At 42.7% G+C, this 18,882-nt stretch overlaps 1 protein-coding gene across 1 annotated transcript in view; it reads right to left on the reverse strand.

The window, feature by feature from the left end:
* Nucleotides 1–1,169: 1,169 nt before the first annotated feature.
* Nucleotides 1,170–18,882, reverse strand: part of LOC124000611 (solute carrier family 45 member 3-like) — a 76,582-nt gene continuing 58,869 nt past the window's right edge. The window contains exons 4-5 of the mRNA XM_046307158.1: nucleotides 14,688–14,953; nucleotides 1,170–2,838 (exon numbers count right to left, since the gene is read on the reverse strand). Of these exons, the coding sequence (XP_046163114.1) occupies nucleotides 2,404–2,838; nucleotides 14,688–14,953 (701 nt within the window). The 3' untranslated portion in view covers nucleotides 1,170–2,403. The remainder of the gene's footprint in view (nucleotides 2,839–14,687; nucleotides 14,954–18,882) is intronic.

The raw sequence follows: 18,882 nt of genomic DNA on the forward strand, positions 1-18,882 counted from the left end.
AGCCCGCTTGGAGTTTGCCAATAGGCACCTAAAGACTCTCAGACCATGAGAAACGAGATTCTCTGGTCTGATGAAACCAAGATTGAACTCTTTGGCCTGAAAGCCAAGCATCACGTCTGAGGGAAACCTGGCACCATCCCTACAGTGAAGCATGGTAGTGGCAGCATCATGCTGTGGGGATGTTTATCAGCGGCAGGGACTGGGAGGCTAGTGAGGATTGAGGGAAAGATGAACGTAGCAAAATACAGAGTGCTCAGGACCTCAGACTGGGACAACGACCCTAAGCACACAGCCAAGACAACGCAGGAGTGGCTTCCAGACAAGCCTCTGAATGTTCTTGAGTGGCCCAGCCAGAGCCCAGACTTAAACCTGATTGAACATCTAGCTGTGCGGAAACGCTCTCCATCCAACCATCCAACCTGACAGGGCTTGGGAGGATCTGCAGAGAGAAATGTGAGAAACTGCCCAAATACAGATGTGTCAAGCTTGTAGCGTCATACCCAAGAAGACTCAAGGCTGTAATCACTGCCAAATATGTTTCAAAAAAGGACTGAGTTAAGGAGCTGAATACTTATGTTAATGGGATATTTACATTAAAAAATATATGTTTAATACATTTTCAAAATTTCTAAAAAACTGTTTTTGCTTTGTCATTATGGGTATTGCGTGTAGATCGAGGAGAGGAAAAAACAATTCAATCAATTTTAGAATAAGGATGTAACGTAACAAAATGTGGAAAAGGTCAAGGATCTGAATACTTTCCGAATGCACTGTATATCCAATAGTGCCAACTGTATTTAGCAACCTCACAATCTAATAGTCCATTTATGCAATGATGTTTGGTTATTATATTTTGATTATGAAAATGTATGCACTCACTCACTACTTACTTTAAGTCACTCTGGGTAAGAGTGTCTGCTAAAATGTAAACTATTATTTAAATATACAGTAACAGATGAGATATAGAAAGACTGCAGTATTCTCTTAGGTGAGGAGAGAATGCACTTATCCAAAGTCATACCATGTTGCCCTGCTCTCTTCACGGCACTCACACTTGCACTTTGAAATTTTCTCTCTCTCGCACGCACGCACGCACGCACACACAAACACGCACGCGCACGCACACGCACACGCACACACACACACACACACACACACACACACACACACACACACACACACACACACACACACACACACACACACACACACACACACACACACACACACACACACACACACACACACACACACACACTTATGGTACACAGAGTAAAGTATAAAAAATGTAACAGAACACAGAGAACTGTCATCATACTAAAACTATTTTCAGGAACCCAGTTCACAGTATCACTGCAGTGTTGCTAATATGACTTTTTGCTATTTTTCTCATTGGAATATTAATTTGAGTTCCGAAAATAAGTGTACCTGGATTTTTAAAGTGTTGGATAATTCACCTCATTTTACATTCCTAGATTGTCATGAGGTTGAACATGGGATGATAATGGCAGTAGATATTATGTAATGAATGGCACTATATGGCACTGTCTGATATTTCTTTAAAAGAGGGAGAAAAAAATCCAATGAAAGCTTTGAACCACTTCATCCTAACAACAATGCAGTTACACAGATTACCTCAGAGATGACCTCTCCCAAACAGGTCGCATAATAAATTCCCATAGAGATATACATATATGTACTGTATTCATATACAAAATATATATGATAAACCCGTTAATTCCCAAAAAACATCCAACACTAGGGGCCAGTGACACTTAACATTCCCAATATTTCAACTTGGCTGATAACAACAAACAGACAGAAATTCTTTCCCAGGCAGGTAATGGGCTCTCCAGATTAACTTGTTCCTATCTCCCGCGGCCAGTCTGCATGAGAACTGACCAATAATCTCCTGTTGACTTCGACTAAAAGCAGACTATTTTAAAGATATAGCATTGACAAACTCCACCACTTCACACATAGATGAGAGTAAAATGGTAATACATAATTTCAGTTGTCTAAGGTCTGATGGAGTCTGATCAAGCTGTGTAGCTAGTTGTACCTGAGGAGAAGGTGAAGGGACCTATCTGAGCGGTCTTCTATGTGACTGAGGGGAACAAGGTGAGAAACACTCTTAAGTATACAGACAGTGTCAACAGACCAGCTAATGCCAGCCAGTCTCTCTCTTGTAGCCATAGTAACTGCCTGCAGTAATCTCTGGAGGTAACAATTGTCACAGGTTTACATTTTCTTTTAATTCTGCAGCACACATACATACAAACGTACAGACAGGCTGCCTCATTGCAATGTGTTGGTAAAGCCATAGCAACGGCCAGCGATGACACTGGAGTGTTGCATGCTGGAAGCAGTCGTGCATTCCTTCACTCCTGGTTACTGAATTTTTCAGCTATTGAGGTCCTTTTGGTCAAAGATGATCTGGTTGGCCAGATAAATGGCGATGATGCCGAAGATGGCGGAGGAGGCCATATAGGCAGTGACGGACTTTGTGAACTGAACAATCATGCCCATGAAAAGAGTGGGAAAGACCTGAGAGAGGAGGAAGGTGCTGTCCAGGATGGCAAAGTCCAACCCTACACCGCGCTTCTCGTAGCCCTCCGGTTCATCCTGCTCGGGGGCCGTGGCGCTGAGGGATGATCCATTCTGGCCGTGGGGAGGGGGGTAGTAGTCTGAGTCTTCCTGGCTGAAGATGGCATGCCCGTTGGTGTCCCCCAGTTTGTGGGTCAGCCCCCCCTCCTCGTCCATGGCTGTCAAATGAGTGATCGAGTCCCGCTTGACCGCAATCCCATTCTTTTTGGTTTTCTTATTTGGCATGTATACCTGAAATGCAGAGAGATACAAGTACATTCAATATACAGTCTAGGCCTAGGCAGTGTGTGCAAGGGAGTTTGTGTGTGTAGGGCTAGATATGAATATGTGTCAGGAGAGAGCTAGAAAAATTATGCGCAAGATGTGAGCGTTTGTTTGGATTGGAATATGAGTAAGATACATGGCTGTTGACTCAGCCGATACATGGCTGTTGACTCAGCCGATACATGGCTGTTGACTCAGCCGATACATGGCTGTTGACTCAGCCGATACATGGCTGTTGACTCAGCCGATACATGGCTGTTGACTCAGCCGATACATGGCTGTTGACTCAGCCGATACATGGCTGTTGACTCAGCCGATACATGGCTGTTGAATCCTATAGCGTCGAAAGGAGTCAACAGAAATGTATCAGGGTTAGAATATGATCCCATATGGGTCTTTCTATAAATAATGGGGCCAATGTGTGACATTGGGATCCAAAAATGTCAAAATGATTTGAAACAAAAATAAAAATTATTTTCATGCAGTTGCACAGTGAATATATGCAAATTGGCCCATAACTCCACAGTGACGACTCTCCCACTCTGCCGAATTCTTTCTCTTTGCTCTTGTTTTCCTTTATATGATGTCGGTGGGCGGAGCCGGGAGGGTCGTCAGCGAAATGGGACACACCTGGGCTCAGGTGTGGTCAGGGATAAATACACCTCTTCCCCATTCATTGAGGATACTCTCTCCATGTAGACATACTGTTAGAGTTTGTTTGTTTGTTTGTTTGTTTGTTTGTAGCCATTTTATTTGTTTGCTTTGGCACCTTTCAACACCCCTCATTATCACAATTATGCATGCAACCACTCACTTACACTACTGACTACACACACACACACACACACACACACACACACACACACACACACACACACACACACACACACACACACACACACACACACACACACACACACACACACACACACACACACACACACACACACACACACACACACACACACACACACACACACACACACCATTGTTAATTGTATTTAGTTTACTTCAGATAATAAATATATTTTGTTACTCCCCATCTCCACATTGTCTCTCTTTTTGTCATGAACTTCGAGCCGGTTCATGGCAAGTGGGGGCTTGTCCGGGATCATAAGGTTGGTTCCTAGACATTTTGGTTTATAGCACTTTGTTGCATTATGAAGGTCTAATACTAGTATCGTTTGGCTTACTAGTATGTGTATTGTGTTTGGGAGAAAAAATGGAGTTAATGTTAAACTCTGTAGGTGCTTTGTTTGCATCTTTTGTTACAGCTTTTTTGAGTTGTAATGTTTGGTGCCCAGAGTTGGTTGCCTTTGTTTGGTAAACTTGCCACTGCGGTGGATAGTTGGTTGTGCGCTGCATTGGAGAGAGTACATTGGTTAGTTTCCAGGCCCCTGCCCAGGCTGGAGACACTTGCTCTACTCGCTGTTGGGACATCGGTCTGAGGTGAGTACAGTCAGCTGTGTACCTCAGTGGGAGATTTTGGTACGGTAGTGAAACTTGCTACCCGGAGCTATAGCCTTTCTTTTTCCCCTGTTAGACTTAGCGATGTGTTTCACTTTGGAATATGTTGGGCATGGTTACTTTGTTTTGTTATTTTTATGGTGTCTGTGGACTGAGCAGTTGTCTCGGGGGCACTTAAAAAAAAAAATGAACCAGGTAAATGAGAACTTGTTCTCAACTGGCCTACAACTGCGACCTGGGCAAGATAAAGCAAAGCAGTGTGACACAAACAACCGTTACACATGGAATAAACAAATGTACAGTCAATAACACAATAGAAGTCTATTACAGTGTGTACAAATGGCGTGAGGAGGTAAGGCAATAAATAGGCCATAGTAGTGAAGTAATTACAATTTAGCAAATTAACATTGGAGTGATAGATGTGCAGATGATAATGTGCAAGTAGAGATACTGGTGTGCAAAAAATTAATTTAAAAACAATATGGGGATAAGGTAGGTAGTTGGATGGGCTATTTACAGATGGGCTGAGTACAGCTGCAGCGATCGGTAAGCTGCTCAGATAGCTGACGCTTAAAGCACATCTGTGGCTTAGGAGATTCTGCCAGTGTGCCCCCTTCCCTTGCCAGCGGGCTACAGTGCGTAATTACCTCCCGCAAATCCGCACAAAGACTAGGGTTGAGTTATTTTAGGTATTGGGGAAGCTCCACATATATCATCTCTCTTGTGATGCCCAGTGTGATTGTCATTTCTCTGGTTGTGGCCTGGTGTGCTCAGCAGAGGGGAAGAGCGAGATTTTCTTTTTTTGTATTTACTTTTGACTATGGCGTCTTACGTACATGAGTTCATTCTTTTTACATCAGAGGAACGATTAGAATTATGTACTAAAGAAGAGCTGTTGAAGATGGCCGAACACTACAAGGTTGAAATTAGTGATAAACGTTAAAAAAAAATGTTAAGTTGGTCTTGAAGGCTAATCTGATGGAGAGTGATATAGACGTTACCACGGGGGCAGCTTCTGCTGAGGACTCGACATCTCCCCGTTTCGTTACAATAGATGCTCCATCTGTTAGCCCTAGTAGTCTTCTTTTTGAACAGCAGAAATAACTGTTTCTGTTACAGCTAGAGTATGAAAAGGAATTGGAATTTAAACAGGATTTGGAGCATGCTAAAATCAAGCTGCAACAAGAGCGGCTAGAGTTGGTTAGGGAAGGAAAGCTCTCAGGGGAGAGTGTGCTCTGGGAAGGTGACCCATATTTACCTCGGGGTCGCTCCTCTTTCGGTCGTGCCCCGGACACATTTGATATGGTTGGAAACTTAGTTGCCAAAATTTAATGAGAAGGACCCTGAGACATTATTTTCATTGTTTGAGCGTGTTGCTGACGTTAAGAGTTGGCCTGATTCTGACAGCACTTTAATGTTGCAGTGTGTGTTGAATGGTAAAGAGCAGGAAGCATATTCAGCTCTTAGTGCTATGATGAGGTTAAAAGGGCTGTTATAGATTTACGAATTGGTTCCTGAGGCTTACCGCCAACGATTTAGAACTTTAAGAAGGGATGATAGACAACTCACAAACTCAACATGAATCTATCTTCACAGTTTAATCACTGGTGTTCCGCCTCTGCAGTTATGACTTTCCAACGGCTGTGTGATTTGATTCATTTCAGGACACAATCCATGATCGTATAGCCACGTACATTAACGAATGAAAAGTAAAGACTGTCGATGAAGCTGCGGTTTTGGTGGATGAGTGTTTTGACTCAAGTGTCTTTGCAGAGCCCTGTATTCGGAGTGAGTGGGGGCGTTCAGCGAGATTTGGGCTTCGCTCACCGAGATACTCTGGTGCAAGGGCAGAGTTTAATTCAACTGGGGTTGAACCTGACTCCTGTGGTAAAGCTGACTTTGGTCAAGTGTCACTGTCAGGTTTCAGGTCATTAGAAAAATGCATGCCCGGTTCTCAGTGCTCAGGGTAAATTCAGTACTTGCGCTTATGTTAAATCTAAGCCTGCAGCGTTAGCAGTGCCTGTCCCACATCAGTTCACTCCTGACACACTGTCTCATGCCCAGGGGCATGTGAAAGTCCATATTGACCCAGACTATTTAGCTTTCATTACGGAGGGTTTTGTGTCTGTTAAGAAGTAACGACCTAGCGCCAGTGAGGATCCTGAGAGACACAGGTGCCTCTGAGTCGTTTGTGTTGGAGTCTGTTACCCTTCTCTGCTGAGACTTATTTGGGGAATAGTGTTTTAATTAGGGGAATAGGTTTGAACTCTGTCAGTTCCATTGCATAAACTGATGTTGGATTGTGGACTGGTGAAAGGTGAGGTTGTTGTGGGGGTGCGTCCTTCGTTGCCTATTGAGGGTATTGATATTATCCTTGGGAGTAACTTGGCTAGTGAGCGTGTATGACCTGTTGTGTTTCCATCTCTAGTGATTTCCGCTAAGCTGTCATTTGTAGGGATTCCTGATGAGTGCGCAGAGTTTCTCAGAAGTGTTCTCTGCGTTTGACGTGTTCTATGAGCCGTGGCAACCTGGTCACTGTGCCGGCTAACAAGAATGGCACAAAGAAATCTGTCACTACTTTCCTTGTTATCCCATTATCTGTACCCCGCTCCGATATAATCAAGGAGCAACGGGTTGACCCCACATTAGAAGAGTTGCGTTACCAAATTGTGCCTGTGGAACAGTTGGGAGGTGTCGCCCATGGCTATTTTCTCCAAGAAGATGTCCTGATGAGAAAGTGGGTCATGGTGGTAGTTTTGTGGGAGGCTATTAGTCAGGTTGTTGTACCAGTTAAGCTTCGTGAGTTGGTGTTGACAACTTCCCACAACGACGTTGCTGGACATATGGGTGTGAGAAAAACCTACAATCGCATATTAAGACATTTCTTTGGCCTAGGTTAAAGAGGGAATGTTTCTGAGTTCATCAAAACTTGTTACACCTGTCAATTAAAGGGCGGCAGGGTAGCCTAGTGGTTAGAGCATTGGACTAGTAAACGGAAGGTTTCCAGTTCAAACCCCTGAGCTGACAAGGTACAAATCTGTCGTTCTGCCCCTGAACGGGCAGTTAACCCACTGTTCCTAGACCATCATTGAAAATAAGAATTTGTTCTTAACTGACTTGCCTAGTTAAATAAAGGTATAAAATGTTTAAAAAATAACTGGTCAAGCTATTAAGCAGGTACCACTGTTTTCTATTCCTTTACTCAGCCAACCTTTTGAGTATCTGATTATTGACTGTTGGTCCTCTGCCTCGCTCTAAAAACGGTAGTAGTTACCTGTTCACTGTGATGTCAGACCACTATGCTGCCCATCCCCTCCGGTCTATCACAACTAAGTCTGTGCTAAAAGCTTTGACTCAGTTCCTCACTGTTTGGAATCACTGTCTCCCGAGCCCCTCAGTCCCTGTTATTTTATGTGTAATTTCCGGCGACGCCTGTACGCCGCTGGTGAGATGGCTAAAGAAAAGCAATCATCTTCACAGGAGAGGAGGAAGGGCATATTTGATCGGCGAACTGAGCCTCGTCACTTTAGTCCAGGTGACCAGGTTCTTGCTCTGCTGCCAATTGTTGGTTCTCCTTTTCAAGCTAAGTTTCAAGGTTCATATATGGTTGTGCGCCAGTGCACTGAGCAAAACTATCTAGTTGCCACTCCAGAACGGACAAAAGCACACCAACTGTGCCATGTGAATCTGTTATCTCTATTATGCATGTTCCTCTGAGGCTGAACAGGGGGAGTCTACAGAGGACGGTAGAACCTGTCATTTTGTCCGAAACCGTTATTTCGCTGGGTTCTTCTCATGCTAGGTCCGTGCATGGGGAGGAAGATGTTCCTGGTCCCGATGATTGCATACTGCAGGGTAGATTTTTAAAAATCAGACACTGGATGTTTTAGACAGCCTTCTCAGTCATCTACCTGTTGATGGGCGGGAAGAAATGGTCGGTCTGATTCTGAGATTTCCAGGTTTGTTTTCTTATACACCTACAAACTTAATAGAACACGATATTGACGTTGGATGCTGACTCCATTCATTAGAGGTTCTATAGAGTTTCTTCAGAGAAACAGCATTGTCTGGATGCTGAGGTCAGGTACATGCTGGAGAGATATAGCAGAGCTTTCTCCAGTTGGGCTTCTCCCTGTATCTTGGTCAGTAAACTGGATGGGACAAACAGATTTTGTACGGACTACCGTAAGGTAAACAGTGTCACTAAGCCAGATTCATTTCCTCTTCCTCGGATGGAGGACTGCGTTGATCAGCTAAGTTTGTGAGCATATTTGACCTGTTAAAGGGCTATTGGCAGGTGCCACTGACGAGTAGGGCATGTGAAATCTCTACCTTTATTACACCCTCTTGTCTGTACTCGCATTCGGTTATGAGTATCGGCCTGTGTAGAATACCTGCCACTTTTCAGCGACTTATGAACAGGGTTGTGTCAGGACCCGGTTACGAACCCGGGTCTCCGGAGTGAGAAACAGTCACTTAACCAACTGAGCCACGAATAGTTGGCAGAACCCAGAAGATGAGGCAGACACAGCAGTACTTGAGACGGTGTATTTAATGAAGTAAAAAGTGAAGTTCTTCAGGAAAACATGTAACTCCACAACCTCAAAAGGAATTCCACAAGAACAAAGGTAATCCTCCAAGACAAAAAGGTAAATCCACAAGGTGGAAGGTATAGCACAAAAAGCCTCAAAAAATACTCAAAAACAAACAAACAAGAACAAAAAACAGAATTCCACAAGAGAGTCCACCGGGATCAACAAGAGTTCACAGAGAACTAGGGCTGGGTGCTAACATACAAACACAGAGCAAAGGACTGAGGAAAACAAAGGGTTTAAATACAATCAGGGGAAACGAGGCACAGGTGCAAATAATAATGTGGATCAAGGGAAAAGAAAAGGTCAAAAGGCACAATGGGGGCATCTAGTGACCAAAAACCGGAACAACCCTGGCCAAATCCTGACAGGTTGTCTCCAGTCTGGCCAGGTGCTCTGTTTATCTGGACGATGTAGTGATATATAGATACTTGGGAGGAACATCTGTCCCGTATTCAAGCCTTGTTTGACCACCTAGCTGCTGGTCGCCTCACGAGCAATCTGGCTAAATGTGAGTTTGCTCAGGTGACCGTTACATACCTTGGAAAGGTGGTTGAGCAGGATGAAGTGCGTCCTGTTTGGGCTAAGGTAGTAGCTATTGATGCTTTTCCACCACCGACTCCTAAAAAGGAACTGGTGCTTTTCTTGGGAATGATTGTTTATTACCGTAGTTTTTGTAGGGACTTCTCTACTGTGGTCATTCCCTTGACAGATTTGCTGAACGCTAAGGCTGTTTACGTCTGGTCTTGTTGTCAACAAGCTTTTGAAGATGCAAAGAGGTTGCTTACCTCAACTCCAGTGCTGGCTGCTCCTTGTGTGGATTTTTCATTTACTTTGCTGGTGGATGTTAGTCATGTGGGGGCAGGTGCAGATGTGTCTGGTGTTGAGACCTATTAGTTTCTTTTCCAAAAAGTTTAACCATTATCAGTTGAACTACTCGGTCATGGAAAAAGAAGTACTAGCACACATATGGGCGCTACAACACTGAGGTGTATGTCGGGGAGTAGTACCTATTGTGGTCTACACCGACCATAACCCTCTCACCTTGAGGTCCATGATGTGTCCTAACCAGAGGATAATGAGATGGAATGCTTGTAAAAAAATAAAAACCATCTGGATGTGCGGCACATCAGGGGGATTGACAATGTCGTTGCTCTCTTGTGCGCCCTGTTCCTGAATGTCCACGTGACTGACCACTGTTTTGTGTTGTCCTGTTCTATCGCCCCTGTCTGTTCCCTTCTGGTCTCATTTTCTTCTTTCCTCTTAAAGGTTGCTTCCTGTGCGTAACGGTTGCTGAGGTCTGGGGAGGACGAGGTTGGTTGGGGCAAGTGAAAGTTTGAACATGTGCCCCCATGGATTTGAGACGCAGGCTGCGTCATTTGAGACGCAGGCTGCGTCATTTGGGACGCAGGCTGGGTCTTCTATTAGGATCCAGGTCAATATTTTGTTTGTGACTGGCATGATGTTCCGAGATCCTTGTTGGTCCCCAGTTTTATGGAGGGGGGGGGGGGTGATGACCCTCCCACTCTGTCTGCCAAATTCTCTCTCTTTGCTCTTGTTTTCCTTAAGAGGATGTCAGTGGGTAGAGCTGGGAGGCTTGTCAGTGAAATTGGACACTTGGGCTCGGCTGTGTTCCGGGATAAATACACCTCTTCCCCATTCATTGAGGAGAATCTCTCCATGCAGACACTGTTAGATTTTGGTTGTGGCTGTTTTGTTTGCTTTGGCACCTTTTCAATACCCCTCATTATCACATTTATGCACGCAACCACTCACTTACACTACTGACTACACACACACCATTGTTAATTGTATTTAGTTCAGTTAATTAATATATTAGTTAATTAATTAATATATTGTTATTCCTTATCTCTACATTGTCTCCCTTTTTTTGTTACAAACTTCGAGCCAGTTCATGACTCCACCTACACAACAACATACGTCTGGGACTATACATCCTTTCATTAGGGTTCATACAAACATTGGCAAGTCAAATTCAAGGACTTTCAGGGACTTTTTCAAGCACTTCATTGTAATTTTCAAGGATCTCAAAGTTATATAATTGTACATGCAGGGTCTAATATACAGTGAGGCAAAAAAGTATTTAGTCAGCCACCAATTGTGCAAGTTCTCCCACTTAAAAAGATGAGAGGCCTGTAATTTTCACCATAGGTACACTTCAACTATGACAGACAAAATTAGGAAAAAAATTCAGAAAATCACATTGTAGGATTTTTTATGAATTTATTTGCAAATTATGGTGGAAAATAAGTATTTGGTCACCTACAAACAAGCAAGATTTCTGGCTCTCACAGACCTGTAAATTCTTCTTTAAGATTCTCCTCTGTCCTCCACTCGTTACCTGTATTAATGGCACTTGTTTGAACTTGTTATCAGTATAAAAGACACCTGTCCACAACCTCAAACGGTCACACTCCAAACTCCATTATGGCCAAGACCGAAGAGCTGTCAAAGGACACCAGAAACGAAATTGTAGACCTGCACCAGGCTGGGAAGACTGAATCTGCAATAGGTAAGCAGCTTGGTTTGAAGAAATCAACTGTGGGAGCAATTATTAGGAAATGGAAGACATACAAGACCACTGATAATCTCCCTCGATCTGGGGCTCCACGCAAGATCTCACCCCGTGGGGTCAAAATGATCACAAGAATGGTGAGCAAAAATCCCAGAACCACACGGGGGGACCTGGTGAATGACCTGCAGAGAGTTGGGACCAAAGTAACAAAACCTACCATCAGTAACACACTACGCGGCCAGGGACTTAAATCCTGCAGTGCCAGACGTGTCCCCCTGCTTAAGCCAGTACATGTCCAGGCCCGTCTGAAGTTTGCTAGAGAGCATTTGGATGATCCAGAAGAAGATTGGGAGAATGTCATATGGTCAGATGAAACCAAAATAGAACTTTTTGGTAAAAACTCAACTCGTCGTGTTTGGAGGACAAAGAATGCTGAATTGCATCCAAAGAACACCATACCTACTGTGAAGCATGGGGGTGGAAACATCATGCTTTGGGGCTGTTTTTCTGCAAAGGGACCAGGACTACTGATCCGTGTAAAGGAAAGAATAAATGGGGCCATGTATCGTGAGATTTTGAGTGAAAACCTCCTTCCATCAGCAAGGGCATTGAAGATGAAACGTGGCTGGGCCTTTCAGCATGACAATGATCCCAAACACACCGCCCGGGCAACGAAGGAGTGGCTTCGTAAGAAGCATTTCAAGGTCCTGGAGTGGCCTAGCCAGTCTCCAGATCTCAACCCCATAGAAAATTTTTGAAGGGAGTTGAAAGTCCGTGTTGCCCAGCAACAGCCCCAAAACATCACTGCTCTAGAGGATATCTGCATGGAGGAATGGGCAAAAATACCAGCAACAGTGTGTGAAAACCTTGTGAAGACTTACAGAAAACATTTGACCTCTGTCATTGCCAACAAAGGGTATATAACAATGTATTGACTTAAACTTTTGTTATTGACCAAATACTTATTACACCATAATTCATATAAATTCATTAAAAATCCTACAATGTGATTTTCTGGATTTTTTTTCTCATTTTGTCTGTCATAGTTGAAGTGTACCTATGATGAAAATTACAGGCCTCTCATCTTTTTAAGTGGGAGAACTTGCACAATTGGTGGCTGACTAAATACTTTTTTGCCCCACTGTAGAACCACTCATCCCCCCAAATAGCATGCAAAAAAGTGGTCATTACGCCTTGCAGAATAATTTATATTTTAGGCCTTGCCAATGCATTGATATTCAAAGTATTACTACATTCTAAAATATGTGTGAATAATTAGGACAATTCCTGATTTGAATAGACTGGATCCATGAATGGTGATTTTTGGGCAGACAGAGTCCCACAAAGTAATGAATAGCTTTAGCGTTCATCTCACCATCACTGTTTAAGTAATGAGAAAGTGACCAAAAAACAGGTTCCTTTTCTAATGGAAGGATTTGTATGGAAAGCCAAGATTAGATGTCGTCCTCATAATAACCACATGTGGTTTTACAGCAACAGAGTAGCGCAACACCTTTCAATTGAAGTGGAGGGAAATAAACGAGTGGCGGCATCTCTCACAACATTTTTTAAGGGAGCAGGAAAACATAAATTGGCTACAATAACTTTTCACGTACCAAATTGAGGACATGTCTGATTTTCAAGGTAGGCTGATTCCAGTACTTGAATTTCTGAGCTCCCAGTTCAAGTAAGCTACTTCAAGTCCCTTGTATATTCTTTAAAATTGCAGGTCTAAATGGAAAACAAAATGCTTTTGTCATGTTATTTATTTACCAGGTTATATTGTGAATAAACCCACTAGTATATGTAATTTGTTTTCATTATATCTTAAATCATTTATAGAAGAGTGTTGGGTGTTGCACACAATTGTAGACTATGTCCAATCCGAGGCACAAAAACACATTAAAACATGAACTCATTACCTTGATTCTTTCTCTTAAATCTAAGGAGACCCTGCTGGAAATCAAGCAGACAACAACAGATGATCAACATCAATTCGCTAGGGATATTAGATCCAACACTGGATCCAGGCACAACGGTCTTCACCGGTGAAATGAACGAGGCACCAAAATATTCTGGACATTCCTTGCATTTCTTTTTCCAGCACTTGAGCTGTTGCATGGCATGTGCTATCACAACAGCTGTTCCTCACTTGACTGTCATTCGTAAAATTCCTTCCTGGATCAGATTATGTGTGAAAATATCACGGCATAACTAATCAGCTGGACACCAAATGCTCATCCAACAAGTATTGTGCATAATTATTGAAGAACCACGTTAATAACAATATCAATTTAGGTGTTAACTATCAAGGTAAGGTGACTCTTTATCGATTAGAAGCATTCGATTTTGCAATGCATACATTATTTGGAATTTGTGTGCCCATGAATACTGTTTTCACCAGTAACATAAGGAGACCCTAAATGTACCTGTACTTACACTGCATGTTCCGACAGCTCGATCCAGGATTCTTACAGGGTTCAAGTTCAATGTCTAATTTAACTGACTAATGCTTAACATACAGTGCCTTGCGAAAGTATTCGGCCCCCTTGAAATTTGCGACCTTTTGCCACATTTCAGGCTTCAAACAGAAAGATATAAAACTCTCTCCAGAGTTTATATCTCATTCAGAGATCATTCAGAGATCCTCACTGAACTTCTGGAGAGAGTTTGCTGCACTGAAAGTAAAGGGGCTGAATAATTTTGCACGCCCAATTTTTCAGTTTTTGATTTGTTAAAAAAGTTTGAAATATCCAATAAATGTCGTTCCACTTCATGATTGTGTCCCACTTGTTGTTGATTCTTCACCGAAAAAATACAGTTTTATATCTTTATGTTTGAAGCCTGAAATGTGGCAAAAGGTCGCAAAGTTCAAGGGGGCCGAATACTTTCGCAAGGCACTGTATATAAGAACAACTTACATTGCCATAAATGCAAGAACAGAAAAGTTATGTTTTATGTCACATGATTTTGGGCAAATCTGTCAAGACACCAACAATGATAAAGGGTAAAATATAAACTTGTTAATTTGATTGAATATAGCTATGACCCCCCTTATTTCAATGTAATAACAGGAAAAAGGCATTATCAGTGACTTATCAACAGCTGTAACAAGCTGTTAATTGTAAGAAATCCTCACTGGTTCCCTAATTTATAGAAAGACCCATATACACTCTTCACAGTGCAGAGTCCTGTATGTAAGTGTGTCTTTCAGTCCTTACCTCCATATCCTTGTGGTAGTGACATGTGAGGGTGTAGGGCAGCGTCTGCAGCGTGGCATAGGCAAAGCCTGTCAGAGCTGACATCAGGCTGACCAGGACCACGCTCTTGGACATACAAATGACCAGGGCAGAGATGGTGAAGCTCACCATGCTGCTCAGGTAGACCCGGCGCGAGCCAAAATGGCGAACCAGTCGGCTCATGAGCAGGGAGAAGACGGTTGAGGTAGCACACTGAAAGAACAGGCCCAGGCTGCCCATACGGATGCCTGCAAGACAGAATTGAAATTGTGGCAACAAATTAAGATAAAATGTTATGTTATATTAATTCTATGCCCTAACACTCAAACTGGACAGTTTTATCTCAATCTCTTTATTCAAAGACTCAATCATGGACACTTACTGACAGTTGTGGCTGCTTTGTGTGATGTATTGTTGTCTCTACCTTCTTGCCCTTGCTCTGTGCTGATGTCTGTGCCCAATAATGTTTGTACCATGTTTTGTGCTGCTACCATGTTGTGTTGCTACCATGTTGTTGTCATGTTGTGTTGCTACCATGCTGTGTTGTCATGTGTTGCTGCATTGCTATGTTGTTATCTTAGATCTCTCTTTATGTAGTGTTGTGTTGCCTCTCTTGTTGTGATGTGTGTTTTGTCCTATATTTATATTTTATTTATTTTATTTTTAATCCCAGGCCCCTGTCCCCGCAGGAGGCCTTTTGCCTTTTGGTAGGCCGTCATTGTAAATAAGAAGTTGTTCTTAACTGACTTGCCTAGTGAGATAAAGGTTCAATTAAAAAATATATACATATATATAAAAATGGTTATTGGTTACAGTAATTCTTCATTATTCTAATTTTAGTTAGTAAGTTAGCCATTAGATTGCTAATCGCCTCAGGTATAAAGGTAAGACCCAGATGCAGACCACATCAAATAAACAATAGTTTAATATTCCAACAGGGGCAGGCAATAGACAGGTCAGGGAAGGCAGGGGTCTGTAAACCAGAGGTGGGGCAACGGTACCGGGCGGCAGGCAGGCACAGGGTCAGGGTAAGGCAGAGGTCGGTAATCCAGAGGGGGGCAAAGGTACAGGTCTGCAGGCAGGCTCAGTGTCAGGGGCAGGCAGAGTGGTCAGGCAGGTTGGCTCAGAGTCAGGACAGGCAAGGGTCAAAACCAGGAGGGTGAGAAAAGAGAGACTGGAAAAAGCAGGAGCTGAGACACAAAACGCTGTTTGACTGGAACAAACAAGACGAACTGGCAACAGACAAACAGAGAACACAGGTATACATACACAGGGGATAATGGGGATGATGGGTGACACCTGGAGGGGGGTGGAGACAATCACAAAGACAGGTGAAACAGATCAGGGTGTGACAATACACAAACAGGAACAACCCAAGGTCAAACACAATAATAATACACCACAACCTGCAGTGGTTGCAAATGTAAAATACAACCAGTAGCATCATCCGGACACTAAGTATTCAAAACTACAACTGTAGGATCCAGGTTATGATCTGTGTTCTACGTGTGTTTTTTCCATTTTCATACTTTCAACCCGTCTCAATACACTTTACCACAGATTAACCTATAGCTGCATTAATGGTCCTTTATGTGTTTTGTGATTCTGTTTGCATACGCCATCAACACACAGAAGATATCTGCTCAGTGAGGAATTTAAAGACCAGGAAATAGTTGAGTCAGCAAACAGTTTGACTGGACTGTATCGGAAACCATCACAGACCAAATTGACATGTTTGCTGAGGTGGTAGCTCTTGCTCAAGTTCCACCAGATCTGGGTTAAAAAAACTATTTGATATATTTTCAAATACTTAATATGTGCTTGATTGAACTTGCCTGGCTTAATGGACCAATAGAATAGTCCCAAAACTGAAAGCACTGCCTGTCTGGCAATGCTCCAAGGAATTCAACTATCTTCATATTTTGCACATCTATCACTCCAGTGTTAATATTAAATTGTAATTATTTCGCCACTATGGCCTATTTATTGTCTTACATCCCTTATCTTACCTCATTTCCACACACTGTATATATTTTTTTATATTGTGTTATTGACTGTATGTTTGTTTATTCCATGTGTAACTCTGTGTTGTTGTTGGTGTCACCCTGCTTTGCTTTATCTTGGCCAGGTCGCTGTTGTAAATGATAACTTTTTCTCAACTAGCCTACCTGGTTAAATAAAGGTGAAATAGGGTTAGTTTATTTTTATTTATTTATGTATTTGAACCCAGGTCTGGGTCCCACCAGCGCCTGCTCAGGGTCTCACCCATTGAAGAGATATTCAGTGTGCGGACTCCTGAGTTCAAATATGTCTGAAAACCAGATTGTTCTACCTTCTACAGTCTACATGGCATTACAAGGAGGATCTATATTCCAAATAAATAAATGAAGGGGCCTACAACTACCATGGAAAGACGACTACCCGGACCGACTTGATTTGTAGTATTTAAAGCGGACTGATATTACAGTAGGCTGTAAGTGCATAGGTCACAAGTTCAGCAACATGGCAGCTAATATCACATGGGAAAAGGATGTGGATGGACTAGCTGTTTTAAAGCAAATGACTAAGCCCACATTACAAACACTGCATGAGATTAGCTTTAACCAGCATTGGAAGTTCAGGGTATACAATAAGACCTTCACGGAGGAAAAGCCACATTGCGGGATTAAAAAAAGGTTAACACAAGATAATCTCAATTATGGGGTGTAATCTCAATCGCACTCCACACTGCCCTTTCCCACCTGGACAAAAGGAACACCTATGTGAGAATGCTGTTCATTGACTACAGCTCAGAGTTCAACACCATAGTGGCCACGAAGCTCATCACTAAGCTAAGGACCCTGGGACTAAATACCCTCTACAACTGGATCCTGGACTTGCTGACGGCCGCCCCAAGGTGGTAAGGGTAGGCAACAACACGTCTGCCATGCTGATCTTTCTCAGGGGAGTGTACTTAGTCCCCTCCTGTACTCCCTGTTCACCCACGAATGCGTGGCCAAACACCGGTACCCCCTGTATATAGCCTCGTTATTGTTATTTTATTGTGTTACTTTTTATTATTTTTTACTTTAAATATTTTCTTAACTCTTCTTCTTGGTTAAGGGCTTGTATTGTAAGTAAGCATTTCACGGTAAGGTTTACACTTGTTGTATTCGGCGCATGTGACAAATAAAGTTTGATTTGATTTAATAATACATGCTTTGTTATAACTTCAATAAATATGATGTCAGGCTTCAGACATTTGTGCTTGGCCTGTCCTGAACTTGAATGAACATGCTCTTTGTGCACTGATTATGACATTAATGCACTGTGAGTGTGACATTCCTCCTGGTCCTGCAGACATGGGAGAGAGAGAGGGAAGTAGAAGCAGGATGCATTGCAAAGCTCCACTACACACAGAGAAGAGACCTGGAGGGCGCTTTGTCTCTTTTGCTCTGGGTCTGTCTCTCTTTGTCTCTCACCTCTCTCTGCTGGGAGTCTGGGATACTCTGCCTGTCTCACCCAGGTCACCCCCAACCAAGGCTGCTGTGTGATCCGCCAGTCAGATTTAATGCAGTTTGAAGGTCAAAGACACTGACAATGCTCTTCTCCTTTTACAGTGACCTTCCCCTTCTCATCCAATAAAGCTATGCAATCTTCTACACGCTTAGAGAAAATGGTGCTATCAAGAACCTAAAAGAGTTTTTCGGCTATTAGGCAACTAGATTCAGCCGCAGGACGATTTTTGTTGGCGTGAATGGTCGGGGGGACGGAGAATAAATATTATAATTTGTACACAGACCAACAAAAGGTTGTATTTGAAAATAACAATAATTTAACACGTTGATTACATTGAGACACAATCACATCTCTTTTTTTTATTTGTGGGATTACTTAGGAACAGATTTCTTTCTGCTGAATTCCTTCGATTTTAGTAATCTTTATAGTCGTAAAAAATTGGCTTGCGGGCTGGTTTTGGCCCACCGGCTGCCTGTTGCAGATCCCTACCATAGGAGAACCCTTTGAAGAAACCATTTTTGGTTCCAGGTAGAACCCTTTTGGGTTCAATGTAGAACCCTTTCCGCAGAGGGTTCTACCTGGAACCAAAAAGGGTTCTATCTGCAATCAATCTTTTTTCTAAGAGTGTAGGGGATTAGGAACCACACTATTAAAGGGTAAAAGCCAATTTATGCTTGAA

The sequence above is a fragment of the Oncorhynchus gorbuscha genome, linkage group LG01, assembly GCF_021184085.1.
Source record: "Oncorhynchus gorbuscha isolate QuinsamMale2020 ecotype Even-year linkage group LG01, OgorEven_v1.0, whole genome shotgun sequence".
NCBI lineage: Eukaryota > Metazoa > Chordata > Actinopteri > Salmoniformes > Salmonidae > Oncorhynchus > Oncorhynchus gorbuscha.